The 19,129-nt window shown below is 38.6% G+C and overlaps 2 protein-coding genes across 3 annotated transcripts in view; both read right to left on the reverse strand.

The window, feature by feature from the left end:
- On the reverse strand, positions 1–11,225 carry LOC135635495 (long chain acyl-CoA synthetase 4-like). Its single transcript, XM_065146599.1, has 19 exons — positions 11,083–11,225; positions 10,819–10,882; positions 10,647–10,736; positions 8,687–8,743; positions 8,384–8,432; positions 8,160–8,236; positions 7,843–7,882; positions 7,669–7,763; positions 6,535–6,702; positions 6,255–6,365; positions 6,095–6,182; positions 5,277–5,343; positions 4,881–4,956; positions 4,648–4,765; positions 2,197–2,442; positions 1,773–1,912; positions 1,224–1,406; positions 986–1,105; positions 1–311 (listed from the first exon to the last, which is right to left on the reverse strand). The coding sequence occupies exons 1-19, from the start codon at positions 11,223–11,225 to the stop codon at positions 276–278; spliced, it is 1,968 nt and encodes a 655-aa protein (XP_065002671.1). The 3' UTR covers positions 1–275.
- Positions 11,132–19,129, reverse strand: part of LOC135635485 (glutamate synthase [NADH], amyloplastic-like) — a 17,042-nt gene continuing 9,044 nt past the window's right edge. For both annotated transcript variants that reach the window (XM_065146585.1, XM_065146592.1), the window contains 7 exons: positions 17,484–19,052; positions 16,901–17,119; positions 15,520–15,788; positions 14,180–14,485; positions 13,311–13,578; positions 12,879–13,136; positions 11,132–12,718 (listed from right to left, as the gene is read on the reverse strand). In XM_065146585.1, coding sequence (XP_065002657.1) covers positions 12,488–12,718; positions 12,879–13,136; positions 13,311–13,578; positions 14,180–14,485; positions 15,520–15,788; positions 16,901–17,119; positions 17,484–19,052 — 3,120 coding nt within the window. In that variant the 3' untranslated portion in view covers positions 11,132–12,487. The remainder of the gene's footprint in view (positions 12,719–12,878; positions 13,137–13,310; positions 13,579–14,179; positions 14,486–15,519; positions 15,789–16,900; positions 17,120–17,483; positions 19,053–19,129) is intronic.

Below are 19,129 nucleotides of genomic sequence, written 5' to 3' on the forward strand. Positions count from 1 at the left end.
TTTACACTAACTAGCATGCATATATGGAGATTATTATTAGAATTACATGTATTTGCTCTCGTGATGAAAATGGTGTCAAACCGTGTCTTACATCTCATGATGAAACTTCAACCAACTCAACATGAAGAATCTTTCCAATAAGACATCACACGAGTAAAAGCAGCAGAAACATTGAACGATTGTTAAGTTACGAGATGAAATGGTGTGTATCTGAGCTGCTGCTAATCCCATAAGCTGCTGCATACCCGGTGGTGGCTGCCTTGAGAACCACCCAATCACTTGGAGCTTTTGTACAGCTCATCAATTACACTCTGAAACCCGACAAAAATTCATTAGCATTCCATGGATTAACTGCACTCTTCTAATAGGATGAAGAGTGCCAAGAACATCTAATGCTCTACTTTTGTCTTAGAAACAGGATACCAAGTTTTTGCCTTTTTTTTTTTTTTTTTTGTATTCTACCAGAGGAATATAGTGCCGCAGTTTCAACTGTTTATTGTTTCAAGAACATGAATGGTGAGGGTGAAGGCAGAAGACAATGACAGCTGGAACAGAGAGTAAACTTCAGTAACAAGAATTTTATATATATATATATATATATATATATATATATATATATATATATATATATATATAATCTCCAAAAGATAGAACAAAAATTTCCCCTAACAACATGTTCAACTACCATAAGAGGTGCCAATAATTTGGTAAAGTTAATAGCAGATGACTCCGCAATGTGGTTGATGATCAGACCAATCCAATTCCAAGTGAACATTTTTGTAGAGGAAATATACTGAGACACATCATCCAGAAAATTTCCTAATAAATATTATCTATATGTTGATGCATAAATATAGAACATATTATACTAACCAGTGAACTCTCAACACCAAGTACAGTACAAATTCTAAGATATTCTGAAACACAAGAAAATCCAACTGGAACTTAGCAGAAAATCCACAAGGTAGAGAAAACAGACATGTACCTGATAATGCTTTAGTAGCTGTGGCCGCTTCTTTTTGTATGTTGGGGTTAGCAAATCACGCTCCATATCAAATGGTTCTGGATCCAGGTGAACGGCTTTAATGAGCTCGAAGCCCTTTAACTGCCAGGATATGAGATCAGGTAACAGAGAGGATCTTAGGAAACAAAAAAGAACATTCTCACATGATACAAGTAATATCTACCAAGCAAAATGAAACTTAAGAGTTAGGCCAAGTCACCTTCTTTTCTTTCCCAATCTTAGTTAGTTCCCCCAGAATGTATTCTTTCGCTTTTGGATTTTCACAGAGCGTTGCAAAATCCCCAGTAATACCAGTCAGTTCAGCCCAATGCTCAAGAGCTTGCTTATTGGGATTGATTATAGCAATGAGGAAAGACTCAAAACTATTTCCATATACCCATATCTGAAAAAAATTTTGTGGGTGGTGAGATATAATGAACATACACTATGGAAATAAAGCATTTTATAAATGTGATCCCTAACCACTATGTGATCATACAATTAGCTAAATGGAGGCTTTGAGAATGTCAACAAACTTTTCGCTTCTCATGAAATTATAACATATAACAGTAAATAATTGTGAAAATCTATGACAGTGCCACTTCATCACTGACTGAACTATAGAAAAAAAATGGAATCACAATGTTTTACAGAACGTACTAAGAATACGAGATCATGATGTTTCTACCCCAATCATGCTAAAATAAAAATTGCGTTTGTACATATACAAAGCATAATTCTTTCTGAGGTGGTACTTGAAAACACATACCGAATCGATACCAGAAACAAGGGCATATATGTTCTCCAAATTTTCAACCGCAACATATTCTCCTTGTGAAAGTTTAAAAATGTTTTTCTTACGATCAATTATTTTCATACTTCCGTCCGGCTGCCATTCACCAACGTCCCCTGAAAACAAAAGATAATGAAGACCAGAACCAGAGCATTACATCTAAACATAGTGTGGTGGAAATAAACAAAGCAATCCTTCCCCCTAAGAGTTGGCATCTGTCAGTAATCAATATCTATTGGTACATGTATGGTAGAGTAACCAATACTTATGATAGATATGGACCAAAAATTCAAAATCAACAAAGCCAAACTCAAAGCTTCACCAGTGAATATTCATTCATCTTATTGTAAGGATGACTTCAGTAAATGTCCATGCACAACAGATAGATGCTGAGACAAACCTGTATGAAACCATCCATCAACCATAACCTCTTCTGTGAGGTCTTCTCTTTTGTAGTAACCTGAGAATAAAGTATTTCCTTTGATGCAGATTTCTCCACGAGGAACTTCTGAAAGAGCATCATATCCCATCTCGGGAACGGACTCCAAACGCACATCGACGTTTGGTACTGGTGGTCCTACCGTTCCTAGCATGGAAAGGTCATTAGGCAATGACACAAATGTCCCAGCACATGTCTCCGTAAGACCTACCATCGAAAGATAAGGAATCAGCCTTCAGCTACAAACTCCAGCACAAAATATATCAAATTCAGTCGTCTGATTTATGAGATATTAACACAAATAACAAATATGGATTAGCATACACAAACATCCTTGGACACGTGTAAATAGAAGTATCTTTCTGTGATTATTTATGGAACCTAAATAGATGGGGCATTACTGCTTCTTGTTGTACTGCTGTTGCATCTGTACATACATATATGAATTTGATTTATGTGATGTTTCTGGATTTCTTCACATATAACACTGAATAAATCATCCCAGTGGATACTTGAAAAAATTACTTTATTGTACTTACAAGGAAAATTCAGATCAAAGTCTTCCTTATGATCCTTTCAGTAGAGATAAACAAAGACAGTTTAGCTTTAATATGTTCAATGTTTTACTATTATTAAAACGTTGCACATTTCGTGTGCCTTGTAGTCCCATCTCCAACATTAGAAGATCACGAGAGTTAAAATGCCTAAGAACTCTACCGAAGCAATTGCATGGAAGATAGTTCTACCAAGTGGCTACAACTCTAGGTAAAAGAGAGAACTGAGATTAAAGGTAAACACTTCTTTGATGGCCAACTTAGATGATGCTTCTTTGATCGGATATATAAGATGACCTACTAAGATGCTTCAAGTAGGTCTCAAATTTCAAAAAAATCATCACCTTCAAATGAAATTATTCAGGCTAAATTACTAGTAAACATGAGCCTTTAAATAAATACTAGACCTTCACATTTTTTAGGACAAACTGATTTTAATATTTCCAAACATTTATACAAGGTCAAGGATGAACACCAACAGATCCTTACTCGTGCACAGCAGGTTTCCGATTCAGTCAACCAAATCATCATTTTGGAATAAAAGACTGAAGGACAAATAGCACAGATAAGTCATTAGCAATGGTTTCCATCAAAGCTCTACATAAGAATTTAGTGTTTTGGGCCAAAACTTTGAAGTTCCAAGAACTTAAATGTAACAGCAAGAATCGCCTAACTATTATTAGAGTAGTAACAGAAAGTTTCCATGTATCATTTTCTTCCCAATAACTAAGAACAATATATTAATGCAAAATGTGTTACGAAAGACTCCTTCAATGTCAGAGGTGATAAGGTTTACAAATATCCTGGCAAATCTCCATGTATCTTTACATGCCAGATAATATATACTGGTCCATGAACAAAATGGATGGCTAAGCATTGAGTTCTGCAAGAACCAGAAACATTCACAACTCTACTTTTTTATATCTTTCTGATATTTCAGTTCTGTACTTGTCAAAGTGGATCCTTAACTGAATTGAGCTACATTTTAAAACTTGAAGCTTTCTTGTTGGGTTAGGGACTTTCAGGGGAGCCATGGACCATGAGCTCATCTTGTCTGCATCATCACGAGAACACAAAGATTGGAGGGTGACTAGTTGAATCAGGAGTGTGTCATACAACTACATTGTAATGTTCTACACAAATTTCCATCCATCACGGTACTTTAGTCCTAGTAATAGAGACTATAAATGGATATTCTTTTGCTTGTTATTTGGCATTTCTGCAAGCATTTTCCAAGTTTAAATCCTTAAAATCTATAATGTTTACTACATATATTTTTTAAAATAACATCTGGTGCAAAAAAAATAAAAGTACTATCAACAGTATAACCAAATTAAACATATTAAATTAGTGCAAGACCTTGTGTTCCAAACCTAATTATTTGGCTTGAATATTCTGGCTTAGATAATAAAGGCAAAACCTACATAGAATTAAAATTTCTCCCACTATGTAATCTATTTCTACATGTGCAAAAAGATTGCTCCCAATTCGTATGCATAAGCTAGAACAACCAACCGACCTTATGGTTTAAACAGAAAACCAGTTTCTTGACAAAAGAAATCTTAAGCACCAACTTAGATGAGATCACATCAGGTCAAGAACCAAGTATTTTGAGGGAATTATTTGTTTTGATATGATACAGTGTGTTCTGTATGGTTGAGGTTTGTCCAGTGACAGAATAGTTGCAACAGTAAATAAGAAAAAAAAAATTTCTTGCTAAAGCATGATTTACATAGAAAACTTTGTCATGTGAATTGTGAATTTCCCTAAAGAGCATAAATCTGTGTATTCATTTTGTTATAGCAGTGAGAAGGATGCAGAAAAAATGTAAAAACTATAAATTCAACCACTTTTATACCATAGCCTTGTAAAACATGTGCACATGTCACCACTCGTAGAAATTGTTCCACATGGGTAGCTAAAGGAGCTGCTCCAGACAAGATGAGTCGGACATTTCCACCAAGCCCATGTTTTACCTAAATAAATTGTGTAAGCCCATTTTTGTAAGATATAGAAAAAATATTAGGATTGCTAGTCAAAATTCAGAAAATAAAGTTTACATAAAAAGATCTTCTGGTATTTTTCAATTACCTTGTTAAATACAAATTTATCACAAATTGTAGCTGCCTCATCATGCTTACTTCCTCTCATCATGTTATGAAGTTTGCTGCAAGTCTCAATCCACATGTAAGTCACAAGACCACCAAAGAGTAAAGATGACTCACATCTTAAACCAAATATCCAAAATTATAGCTATAATTTTCCAACTGGGACTCACAAGACCACCAAAGAGTAAAGATGACTCACAAGAAATAACCACAAAAGACAAATGTCTCATCAAACAAATTTTCCAACTGGGAAAAAGGGCAGATGAATGAAAAAGTCAAAAGCCATTGACAGGGAGAAGCATGGATATGTAGAGAATCACAGTGCCATAAAAAGAGGCTTAGCTACGGTTTTAAAATTAAATGATGAACAAAAACTTACTATTTATAAGAGACGTTAAACAATGTCTGCTTCAGCATGCCTCCAGAGGAAATCTTGGTTTGCAGTCCTGTGAAACAAGTGGAGGATGATTTGTGAATAAGATAGACGTCTACGAGTACAACCGAGGGTCCAAATGCTAGTCAGTATGCGCAACAGCACTTGATTGCTAGAAACCATATGCAGTTTCAGTATAACTGTATAAAATGGAAGAACAATTTAGGTTCCTCTGTCAGGTACTTAGAAAAATGTGCACTGATAACAGATTGCACTGTACACCTTACAAGCTCACAAGCATACACATATCGGTCAGCAGTAAATACCATTGAGAACCATATCCAATTTTCCAATATCAGGTAAAGCATGTTGGCCACTAGTGGGACCCAAGCTGCAAGAGGACCAGGCCTTTCTGCAGAAGACTAGTCTGGTCGGATCCAGCATTTCATGAGATGAACCACAGTTGTTTGCCAGATCAAAATCAGGAATCAAGCAAATTCCGACGAAACCACGGCTAAGTCAAGTTAAAGTCAAGTTATGTTCAGCGTAATCCCCATCCCACAAGTCATGTCTATGCCAGACCATAGCATGACATGGAAAATTCCATATGCAAGTGCATGCTATACCAGAGATGTCAAGGATATAGGGTAAAGAGGTATATACATTCCAACTATTTAGAGCATACTGTTCCAAGTGCACATTCAATGACCTAAAGTCAAACGGCTTAATGAAACATGAGTACCATTTATTGATTACGATTGATGCAAACACTTAGATTTACAGCTTGCGCTCAAATTCTGGGCATTGAAACATCCAAACAGTACCTGTATAAATGCGGTCCAGCACACGTGGAACAGCACAAAAGATGGTTGGCTTCAACTCCCCAATGTCTTCGACCAATAATTTGACATCCTGAATATGAAACATGTAACTGAGTAAGAGCTACCGATCAGCAAAGGTAGAATCTTAAACTGCAAGACTTACCCCACGCCAAAATCCAATTGAAGCTCCATGGAATATAAACAACTCTTCAATCACACGGTCAAAGATATGTGCAAGGGGGAGATATGACATGTAAACCTCATCTTCATGCAACTGTAAGAATTTAAAGTAGAAATGAGCAAAACAAGAAGGGAAAAAAGAAAAGGAATTATCGATAAAATTGACAGCTTGCTCCAAAACAGTAGGTGATTCACAGAGCAAAGTAAGCTGTTCGAGCTCTAAGTCATAGTTTAGAGATATAAAAAACAGAAAGCAGAATTACCTGCTCATTCACACAATGAAGAAGGCGATCTACCCCAGAGATAAGAGTAATTATGCTATTGTTGGATATCATGACACCCTTGGGATCACCAGTAGTCCCACTGGTATACATAATGGTACATATGTCATCCTTCTTCTTCACAGGCAGATCAAAATGATTATTGCATCCCTGTATGTGGCACACATAAGTAGCAGCAAAGCCATTCTCTAACATGTAGAATGAACTTGTGAAAATCATAGACAAGAAAACCCAAAATTCCAGATTTGATCTAAACAGATCAGCACTTCTAAAAAAGATGCAAGTATTTCTCATAGAAAAAGTAACCATGATATACGTGCAAACTGCAGAAGCTCATGAGTATTCAGAAGTCATATTGAAAGCATTATGATAACACCTTTAGATAGTGAATTATCTCTTCATTTACCACCAAGCTTATTCAGCAGTATGACTCCAACATGTTAATAGCTCATAAGAACTATTAGTTATTTAGCATCAGTTCTTGAAAGTTACACAGTTCCAAATTGAAGTACCATACTGTCCAACAGCAATTAACAGTAGAACCTTTAGTTTCATAGCAAATACTCGGCTACTAAACATGCTTGACTTCTATCCAAGTCCTTCGGTTTATGATTTTGCAATGAATAGTCAATTACTCCTATAACCTAAGCATCCAAGAGTTCACACAGATCAGAACACAAAAAAGTAGCAGGACACATACAAATATGAAACTTAAGATACAGGCAAGGGATCTTCTTTTGCTCAAGTCAGAGAGTAAATAGCCCACTAGAACTAACATTCAAGTTCCTTCTTATTTCAGCTTCCAATGCAAACTAATTAAACTACTTTTGGTGTGTCTTTGGAAAGTAAATCAAGCTTCAACTCACTTTAATAATTTCTCCAATAAAAATTGCTGGAGTGTTTATAGAAAACCTGTCTCTTCGGAGACATCTGATAAAATTGGAACGATACAGAGTTTATAGAAAACCTTGCTAACATGGGAATGATGCATAAGAGGTGAATGTACACATGCTGAATCTCTCATAAGATACTAAATGCCTAGATGAAAGGTGATTATTTGGAGCTTAATAATCATTTCAACACAACAAACCTCATAACTAAACAGAATTAACCTACCAAGAGCAAGAATTCATCCCACTCGAATATTGCCAAACCAGACTTTTCAACTGCTTCTCTTTGTTCAAGGGTGACCTTGCCAAAACTGACAATTGCTGTAAATAGATAATAATTGTATCAACATAAAGGAGTAACAAAGATTGGTGTTGGAACTAATAAAATACATCAACTTACTTCTCAAAAATTTGGATGAATTTTGAAGAGTTTTCAGCACCTGGAAAATTTGTGGATCATTAGTACCAGCAGGCATATGGTACTTTTCACATTAGCAAACAAATCAATCGTTGTGCTAAAGTCATTCTCCTAGCTATTTCAATGGCAGAAATGATCTATGTAGCCGACACTAATTAGGACTCATTTTTGTTGTTTTCATTTGCATGGCGTGTGAGGTACTGCAACAGTATTCACTGAGATTTATACATGAGAGACTGCTTAAACATTTTTCTATGCCAGGAAAAAGCATTTAATAAGATAAGATGACATAAATGTACCTCTGCAATCTTTTTCTCCTCTACAAAAGCAATCTGAACCTCCGCATGACATAAAATAAATTCTACCGCACCAGCACCTGTAACCAATGCAAAATGCAATTAATATTGTATGTGCAATGTCAACAGGCAGACAGTAGCTTCTGCTCCTACTCCTACATCAAATTTTAACCATTGTTGCTTTAGAATCTATGGAAAAAATCTGCTAAGAATGTAGTCCTACTTACCAAGTGTATCATACAAAGGGACACAATATATCCCATGAGCGTTGCATGCCTGCAAAGTCAAGAAAGAAACTAAACAGTAAACAAAAACAAATTGTGGTCTGCTTGGGCAATTATTTGCTTCAAACTTCACAAATAGGATGATGATTGGATAAGAAATAAAGCCCCACACTACAGTAATAGTTGAAAACACAATCATTTTCCATTATCGAATCATATGAAGTCTCAGTTTTAACAGAGGCAGTTAAAAATATTGCAGCTGACTGGTCACTGGAAAGACATGCTCAAATGTAAAGCACATTTTACCTCCATACTAACGACCCACTCGGGACAGTTAGCACCATAGATACCGCAGCGACCACCCTGCAAAGGAGCAATTACAGATTTTCTAGTGAGATTCAACAGTCTTCATCAATAAAATCAGTGCCATATTACCACATCATATTTCTTTAGAAGGAAAACATGAAATGACTTCCCTAGATGCTAGTAAGTGAACAAGCTAACATCTTGAACAGGCATAAGTTACACTTAACCTAGTATAAGCAATCATATGTTGTTCATACAAAGAAGCACGTGATTTCAAAGTACACAAAAACACTGGGTGTGAATCAACATTGCATGCAAGGCTCGATTTTGGAGAAGAACAAAACACGGTTCATAGCAAGATGCAGAATGAAAATCATTCCATAGAACTTTAAGCTCCATACAAATAGAAATAAGGATAGCATGAAGGACAGAAGTACTGGGGTGGCTTACAAAGAAGTCGGACCAAAAATTTAACACCATACTTCTAAGATAGGTAGAACACCCAAGTGACGTACTGGAGTCTTAACACTACGATGAAGTTCATGAACTCTTAAATCAGCCATTTAAACTCAAGATAGAGATAACTCACTGCTGGCATTTTGATGCTTGATTGGCAGTACAACACAAACTATGAAACAAGAAATAGTACAACATCCATACAATGTTGCACATGTTCTGTGTGCCAGCTAAGTACGAATGTTGGCATAATGCTGATGGCACAATTTTCCAAATATCCCTCATAAATTATGGCAATGTAGAATATCAAGGGCAAACTGAGCTAATGGCTATAATAATTTTGGGATAATATGACAGCTCTAACACTACGCACTGGAGCTGGTTAAGTTATCACACACCTGAAATATGAATGTTCCTTGTCAGGTATCAAATTTAAGCATCTCGTTACAGATCATCAACATAGATATCTTGACTGGTTGTACCATAAGCATGTTAACTCAAAGATTAGTTTAAGTATAACTAAAGTCAGACACATAAATCTGAAGGAAATTCAGAATTAAATAACAAAATGTGAAATGGAAAGTCCTCAGCATTCCAACAGTTATTTCTTCTGCATCAACAATTAGGATCTTGCGACACATCCCAGTTGCAAGTTTGCAACTAGCATCAGAAGTCCTAACACCAATTTTTGGAAGGGAAGTTCTAGAAAATGACAACCAGCACTAATTTGGCATGTTAGTCATGGTTGGATGTGTAGTTTTGGTCACATTTGAACACACAACAATGACCGTGATCTCCATTTCAGCGAACAGAACTCGATGAAATGTGAAACCCTTCCCGTTTCCTCCCCTGTTCTCATAACATGGTGGATAATCACCCATCATGAGAATTACCTGGGTGAAATCATTTTGCATCACCTCCACAAGGTTTCGAACTCAAAAGCGAGGAGGGTAGCTAACCAGTAAACCAAGACCAAGTTTCGCTCCTTTTTTTTTCCTCTTGTTGCCATAAAGTTCTCAAGTATGTTTTTGACCACCAGTTCCAAAAAGGACTGCACTTGCAAAAAGAACTATGGTGTAACATCACTTGTCGGAAGCTATTCCACAAAATTGGTAGTAACGAATGATACTCTACCATGAAGAATTCGGTGTCAGCAGTGATATGTGGAACACTCTAGACCAATTATGGATATCACGGCAGTTATATGTGGAGAGGTTGGTGGAATATCAGATCAAGCATTTATAGATAGACTAACATTGTGATGGCAAGAGATTACAGAGCCCATGAAACTGAACTAGTTATGGATATGTAAACGCAAACTCATATCTATCTTCGCAGTCAAGATTTTACAATATGCTGGTAGTTTCCGCGGAAGACCATTTTGTCAGTAAACATGTCGGTCAGCAACCAGACCATTAACTCCACGCAGAACAAAGAGAGAGAGAGAGAGAGAGAGAGAGAGAGAGAGAGAGAGAGAGAGAGAGAGAGTCACGCGCATCGTTACCTGATCGACCCCACGACTTCTGATGGAAGCCCCAACTTTGATCACAGTGTCATACACCTCCTTATAAGTTATCCAGACATATTCACCCGCCTGCAGAAGCACAGGTCAAAGCCGAATCGAAGCAAACGATAGAATAAGACGACGAGAAAGAAACCGTGACGTCGTGCCCGACCTTCCCATCAACAACCTCGCGGCGGCCAAGCATCCGGTTCCCGGGATGCCTCTCGGCGGACAAGCTGAATCAACGGAGGGGGGAAACCAATCAGAATCGCTAGCATCAATTCTTCCCAAACACGGTATATATTTCCTCCGAAAGAAGAAACGATTCAAGAACGGAAAGGCGAGAGTCGGCGATGATGGAGAGGAGAGGAGAGGGGAGGGGGAGAGATACAGATCGAGATCGACCGAGGGAGGAAGGATGGGGATGAACGCGTACCGGAAGACGTCCCAGCAACTGTCGACGCCGGGGATGGGCGGGGGGAAGCCGTCCTTGGCGAAGGCGCTGCGGTAGGCGGGACCGACGGAGGGTCGGCCGTCGGCGGCCTCCCGTCCCTTCTCGACCTCTAGAAGGTGCTTCATCTCTCCGCCGCCACCGATGGATCTCCCCGTCCCTCGTCTCTCCAGCCCTATCTATTTATAGAGTTGGGTGATCCAAATAAAGAGTGACGGGCGGGGCAGGGGAGTTGGAGTGGGGGGTTGAGGAGAGGCGACCGCAATAGATTTGGTGGCTGGAGGCTGGAGGCTGAGGCGGAGGTGGAGGTGGAGGTGGGTTGGACTTGGAGACACCTGCAGTCACAACTAGTCGCTCCTAACAAAGTCGAGGTTTGACCGGCTGTTGCCGGTGGTTTTACGTTAGTGTGAGGCCGACGAAGTCGCACCAAGTGGGCGTGGAACATCTGGAGTGACTTGTGGGGCACGGTGGGTGATGTCCATCCGACGGCGTCCTGATGCCCTCCCGAATCCCGTGTACGGTGGCTCCTTCCCTCCCGGATCGGATGGAGATGGTCCATTTGACATTTATTGATTTCGATGAATGGACGCGACAGAAGAAGAAAGTAGTAGTAATGGGGAGGCATCACACATACGTAATATGTACGGCTAGCGGTGGCTGAAAGGGCAATCTCATTCCTAATTTCCATCCCTATTTCGATTCGAATAAAAGGTAAAAACAGGAGAGAGGATGATGATGATGATGATGGCAATTAAGATGCAAGAGGAGAATGGAGTTGGGTGTGGAAACAAAAGTACACGCTTCATTCACCATTATTATATAACATGGATGGATGGATGGATGAGGTGGATAAGCAGTCTCTCTCACACAATTTATTTCATTATCTGATTGATGTTATGGGGGGACTGCAACTCATTTTGTAGCAAGTATGTATGCGCTCCAACCTCAGCCTCAGCGATTAACTTCGTTCGTGAATCGGGATGTGGATTCGGATCCAGGTATTAAATGCTCGATACCCACAACAGACTTGCTACGATGCCTCTTCTCAATCAATTCTCTTTTTTTATTTTTGGAAAAAAAAAAGAGAGGAGAAACTGTACAGTCTTTATTGCATCCACATACAAAAAATATATATCATGCAGAAGGACAAAAAAAAAGAAAGAAAGAAATCATAAAAGACCACCAAATCTATATGTAAATCGGCACCATCAATCAATCTAATAACACCACCATCGCTAAAAAGTATTTCTAAGCCTTCTGACCCATCCTGGAACGTACGTACGTACGTACGAGGGAGGGAGCTTCTTGCTTTGAAGCATCAGCATCAGCATCAGCATCAGCAAAGAAGCAAACCAAACCACGAGCGACTGCCCCATCGCTAAAAGTATTTCTACGCTGACAACTTTTTGGATGGAGTCTCCCTACTCGCAAGAAGCATCAGATATTTGTCTATCTGTGAGGCGGCTTGCCGGCCCTCGTTGATTGCCCAAACCACGAGCGACTGCCCCCTCCTGCAGTCTCCTACAGCAAACACCCCCTCGACGCTGGTCAAGAAACGCCCATAGTCAGCCTTGAAGTTTGACCTGTTGTCTCGCTCTAGACCCAGCTGATCCGCAATTGTCTGCGAGAACGGTCGATAGCTAGCTCGAGTCAGATACCCAAGGGAGACACAAGATTGACTTCCACCAGAGCTTAAACTTCAAGAAAGGGGCCAACCACCCAGATAGATGGATAGTAAAGGGCTAGAAAGATAGTAAGTACATGACGGACAAAGAACTCACCGATTCAGGGCCAAGGAAACCCATAGCTAAGAGAACCAAGTCGGCCTCTATCATCTCTTCCGAACCCTTGATTTCATCAAACTGGAATTTGCCACTGCTATCCCGTTCCCAGTGTACGCGTACCGTCTCTAGGCCTTTCACAGCTCCATTTTCATCTCCCACGAATCGCTTCGTCAGGACCTCATAGCATCGTGGGTCTTTTCTGAACTTAACTGAAGCTTCTTGGTGACCATAATCCACTCGAAAAATACGAGGCCACTGCGACAAGACAAAACAACCCCGTTACCACTATGATCTTACCATATATATAATATGGAACACGATCAGAATCATCATTGGCACTGTGTGACGACCGAAATTTGGTTGAATTTTATCCAAAAAGACAATCCTGACATATAAATGAATTAGTGGTACCAAGGGATAGAGATGTACCTGGGGCCACGGATTGCCCGGTGCTCTTTCCTGAGGTGGCTTAGAAAGGAGTTCTAGATTTATCATGTTGTTGCAGCCATGTCGGATGGATGTCGCTACACAATCCGTTCCTGTATCTCCTCCACCTATCACAATCACCTTCTTCCCCTTGGCAGATAAGTATTTACCATCCCGCAGATTGCTATCGAGCAAGCTTTTGGTGTTTGCATGAAGAAACTCCATCGCAAAATGAATTCCAGAGAGCTCTCGTCCAGGAACAGGAAGATCCCTGCACAAAGACGCATTTTTAGTGCACCCGCCCATCCCATGATACACCAGGGTCAAAATGGCTTTTACATTTAAGAGGATAACCGAGCATCGACAGAAAGACATTATGGTATACATCAGTCAAGACACCACAGTAACATAACATAAAAGTAAGCATGTTATTCATTGCAAACATCATAATAATTGCAGGTTTGGCAGGAATTTGAACGATAACTAAATCCAGACTGGGGTTCATTACTCGGGAAAAGAATATTTATACATGGAGGTGAAAGTTTGTCAAACTTTCAGGGGTTCAGAAATAGTATAAATATCCTTTTAGGCATGGAATAAACAGGCATGGGAAAATTTTTAGGAAACAAAGATGACTCAGAATCCGTAAGAGAATCAACAGGAATAATTCCATGCCTAAAAGGATTCCTCATAAATGCAAAAAAAAACTGAAACAATGTGCAGCATTTATTTTGCTTTTGTGTTGAAAATATAGCATGATATATAATTGAGTGCTTTAAGAAAAGATGCATGCTTAAGTCAAATAAAAGGGTTATCTAACTTTGTTATTATCTGCGTATATCCAAAGCAAGTTTTGCAGAAACTTGTATCACCTTGGTTTTGTAGCTCCACAAGCCAACACAATTGCATCATTCTCACCACGAAGACGGTTGAGGGAGTACGTGGGGTCAATTCCAACATTGGCATTGACCACAAACTTAACACCTTCCGCAGTCATTAGGTCTACACGGCGCTGAACAATCCCAACCTTGTCAGCCTTCATGTTTGGAACTCCATACATCATTAGGCCACCAATGCGGTCAGCACGTTCATAAACGGTGGCCAAGTGACCCATTTTATTCAACTGATCAGCAGCAGCAAGACCAGCTGGACCGCTACCAACAATGGCAACTCTCTTTCTGTATCAGTTATCCAAGATACGTCAATGAATTAACCATATAAATTACAACATTCAGAAGTAAGCAAAGCCAATACGTCAATAAATTAACCATCTAAATTACAACATTCACAAGTAAGAAAAGCCAATTCGTTCCCATCTTATGCATACAACTGTTTCACTATATACATATACATATACATATACATATACATATCGTTTGAAACAAATGAAAGAGACCAATAAACTGCTTGTTAATATAAATAACTGATCAATGAAAAATTTACCACCACAAGAATGAAGCATCCAAATCAATACATATAAGGAAAAACAGGCATATAACCTAATTTATAAATGATGCACCCACAATACGACATCGATTGAAGATATCTTTCTTATATATGGTGGCAAGAAAATTCATGAGATTATATATGTTTCAGTGCATTATTACTTATCTGTCATAGAGTATCTTGCTAACAGAGAACAGGTGGTTCTGCACAAGTTTAATGACTTCAGGGATACAATTGAAACAACAAAAGGGAACTCAACCAATCTACGGAAGAAAAGGACAACTGCAACACCCTTGGAACGATTGAATGCTTCCAAGACTGGAACAATTACTCCATTCAATGAGAATGGAATAATTTTATGTAAGAAATCTTTTAAAACCCTTACCATCAGATCAGTAAAGAATATTGTGTATTTCCATTGATATTGTCACAATCCAACCCTGGTCAACTTACTAACTCAACAACTTGGATATAACAAAACTGGAACCAAGAGGCCAACATGCTTGAGCACAGTTGTTAGCAGCAGAAACAGCTAGCCCTATCTCTTCACTATCATCATCCCACTTCAAAAGTTGGGGAGTTTGGGGTGTATCATCATCATTCCACGTATAAAGGCATTGATTTTTCATCAAAAACCAAAATCGTTTGCTAATAGGCATCATGTAAGGCACATGGCTCATTGGTGACTCCACTATCCGATATATCCATTGTAACATCCACGAATATATGATGATTGCTTGACATAGCAAAAATAAGGAAAAATTACCCTGTTCTCTGTTGTGGAGGACGAGGTACCATCCATCCTTCTTCAAATGCCTTGTCTATGATGGCACACTCTATGCTTTTAATAGATACAGGATTCTCAATGATGCCGAGAACACATGATCCTTCACAAGGAGCAGGGCAGACTCGACCAGTAAATTCTGGGAAGTTATTTGTCTCCAAAAGCCGATCCACAGCTTCACGCCACCTATTCTGATGGACCAGTTCATTAAATTCTGGTATCTTATTCCCAAGAGGGCACCCAGAAGTCTCCTGCAAGATGAAAGTGATTAAAAAAATATTTAAGATGTAATTATATATATTATATAGCATAAATGAAGGTACTGAAACATATATGCTCAGGCATTGATCTGAACCACAGGTAGGAAGTTATGAAAGCCCCACCCAGCAACAATGAGGCATAAAGAAATTTCTGCTCTATGGCAGCAAAGGAAAGAGGAACAGAACTATTAGAAAGTCAAACATCCAGCAAAGACTCATCAAGATCAAGATCAAGATTACCATTCCGGCTAAAGACAGTACAAAAGCCTCTTGCAAGCTTTATCTTGCTGGACCTAAAAGCATAACGATAAAAATCTACTCCAAAATACAATGTATTTTGCATAGTTTAACTAGGCCCATTTTTGCTTGCTAATTGTACGGGCAAAACTGACTGAGATGGATTTAATTACTAGTTGATGCTCTTTATGCAATTAGGTTCTTTAAGACATCATAAGCAACAATTTTATAACCAAAATAAAAATAACAGTGTTCTATATTCCTAAAAGCCGTTGTAAACTTAAAAATGGTAGTGAATGTATGACTCAAACGTACTTATCATTTTATATTATATTACGCCATTGTAAACCTAACAATACAATTAAAAATTTCAAGCTACAATTTTGGTTGCATTTAGAAGAACAGAATTCTATGCATTAGAAAACAGTTAACAAAATTTGTTAACTGATCTTGCATAAAATTAAATAACTCTAAAATTGTTAGATATTAAATAAAAGAATACAGATAGAATTGAGAACCTAAAAATATTTATGACCTATGATAAGTTTTAGTATTCTATTGTTTTTATGTTACTAAAATTTTTGGATAACGGCATAATCTGCAATGACTGACAGTTTTAGACTTCAACGACTTAGTGTTTTCAAGGTAATAACCCGTTATACTATAGGAATAGACCTATGTAACTCTTACCGAGATCATATCAAACTCTAATACATAAGAGTAAAATATAAGAGACGACCAAATATTTTGGACATAGATATCAACATTGAGAAATAGGACAACAGATACATTGAGTCGAATAACATCATCAATACAAAAGAACATCAAATGGCATCCATGATTTGGTGCAAATAATTTCATATTACCTGATGACAAAAAGGAGTTCCACAGTCCATGCAGCGAGCAGATTGGGTTTTCATTAGTGGTCCAGGCTTCGATTCCATGAAAACTTCTTTCCAATCTTTAATTCGATCATTAGGGTCCCTATATGAAATACCCTGCCGCTCATAAGCAATAAAACCTCGATGCTTGACAGCATTATCAACCAACGTTGGCCTTTTTGGTGCAGCTAATTCTTCTGCCTTCTGTAGATTCAAATACTCTATTTAGTTTTAAAGTCTATCACTCCAAAGGAAATCTAACACTGGCTTTGCAAGTCAAAATTCAACAGATTTTATACAGGAAGAAGTAAATTTTCTTGGATCAAATGGTATTTGAAAGCATGAATAATTTTGCAGAATCAATAAAAAATCCCTAAGAAAGAAAATTAGGGGAGAATTACCACCATATTAACACCAACGATGGACATGATCAAGAAAGCAGGATGAAAGATACAATTATAGAAAATATGGGTTGAGATAATATTACTGCAGAGATTTTTGACTATCTTTATAAGGAAAAATTTTGAAAACCAGAAACAATTCCTATCACTGTCATGAAGTATTTTACCTTCCCATTCAAAGACACTGTTGCCAATTTCTTGAGTTCTTCAAACGCATCCTTCTCCATCATTTCTTTTTCTTCTTGTTCCTTGGCCTCTTTGGCAACTTGCTCTATCTTAAATTTCTGAAGAACTCTCTTGTAGTCTCTCGGAAATACTTTCACAAACTTGGGTAACAAAGCGCCAAAGTTGCAAAGGACTTCTCTTGCTAACACACTGCTCGTATGACGCTGATGTTGCTGTATCATCATTCTCAATGTTGTTATATCTTCCTCATCCTCAACCTTTTCAAGATCGACCAATTCAAGATTACATCTTGTGTGAAACATCCCATCGACATCAGAAACATAAGCGATTCCACCGCTCATACCTGCAGCAAAGTTTCTCCCAGTTTTTCCAAGAATAACAACAATACCACCAGTCATATACTCACACCCGTGATCTCCAACGCCTTCAACAACTGTTCTAGCACCTGAGTTACGGACACAGAACCTTTCTGCTGCCATTCCACTAAAATATGCCTCCCCGCTTGTGGCTCCATATAATGCAACATTTCCTATGACAATATTTTCTTTTGGATCAAATTGGCTTTCTCTTGGAGGATATACTATGATCTTGCCACCGGATAATCCTTTCCCAACATAGTCATTGCTGTCACCTTCAAGCTCAAGGGTGATTCCAGGGCATAGAAAGGCCCCTAGGCTTTGACCAGCGCTTCCAACCAGCTTAATATGTATGGTATCTGAAGGCAACCCATTCAATTGATAATGTTTAGTGACTTCATGGCTAAGCATGGTACCAACAGCACGATTTACATTACAGATTGGTTTTTCAATATAGACAGGAAGGCCTTTTTCAAGTGCAACTTTTGATAGAGAGATAAGCTCCTGATCTATTGCCATCTCCAGTCCATGATCCTGTTTCTGAATGCAGTATTGAGCAGCTGCAGGTCGAATATCAGCTGCAGGTCTAAGCAGCAATGACAGATTGATATTTCCCAATTTTTCATTGCCCTTAATCAACTCTTTATCAATCTCAAGCATGTCAACACGACCAACCATTTCATTAATTGTTCGGAAGCCCAGCTGTGACATGATCTCACGGACTTCCTCTGCCAGCATAAAAAAGAAGTTTATGACATGCTGAGGTTCCCCAGCAAATTTTTTTCGAAGTACAGGATCTTGAGTGGCAATGCCAACTGGGCAAGTATTCTGGTGGCATTTTCGCATCATAATGCAACCAAGAGTTATCAGAGGTGCAGTGCTGAAACCAAACTCCTCTGCACCAAGTAAAGCAGCAATTGCAACATCTCTGCCTGTTTTCAACTGGCCATCAGTTTGCAGGACTGTTCGGCCACGGAGGTCATTTGCAACTAGAGTCTGATGTGTCTCTGCCAACCCCAGCTCCCAAGGAAGCCCTGCATTTTTAATTCCAGTCCAACGAGAAGCTCCGGTGCCTCCATCATGGCCAGAAATCAAAACATGGTCCGCATGCCCTTTCACAGCTCCACTAGCAATTACTCCAACGCCAGCCTCAGACACTAGTTTAACACTGATTCGAGCACCTGGATTTGAGTTCTACAAAAAGAAAAAAGAATTTAGGGATTTGATTGATATGTTACATGAATGCAAAGACTGTCATACGAGCAAACCAA

This window comes from Musa acuminata, chromosome BXJ1-3, assembly GCF_036884655.1.
Source record: "Musa acuminata AAA Group cultivar baxijiao chromosome BXJ1-3, Cavendish_Baxijiao_AAA, whole genome shotgun sequence".
Taxonomy (NCBI): domain Eukaryota; kingdom Viridiplantae; phylum Streptophyta; class Magnoliopsida; order Zingiberales; family Musaceae; genus Musa; species Musa acuminata.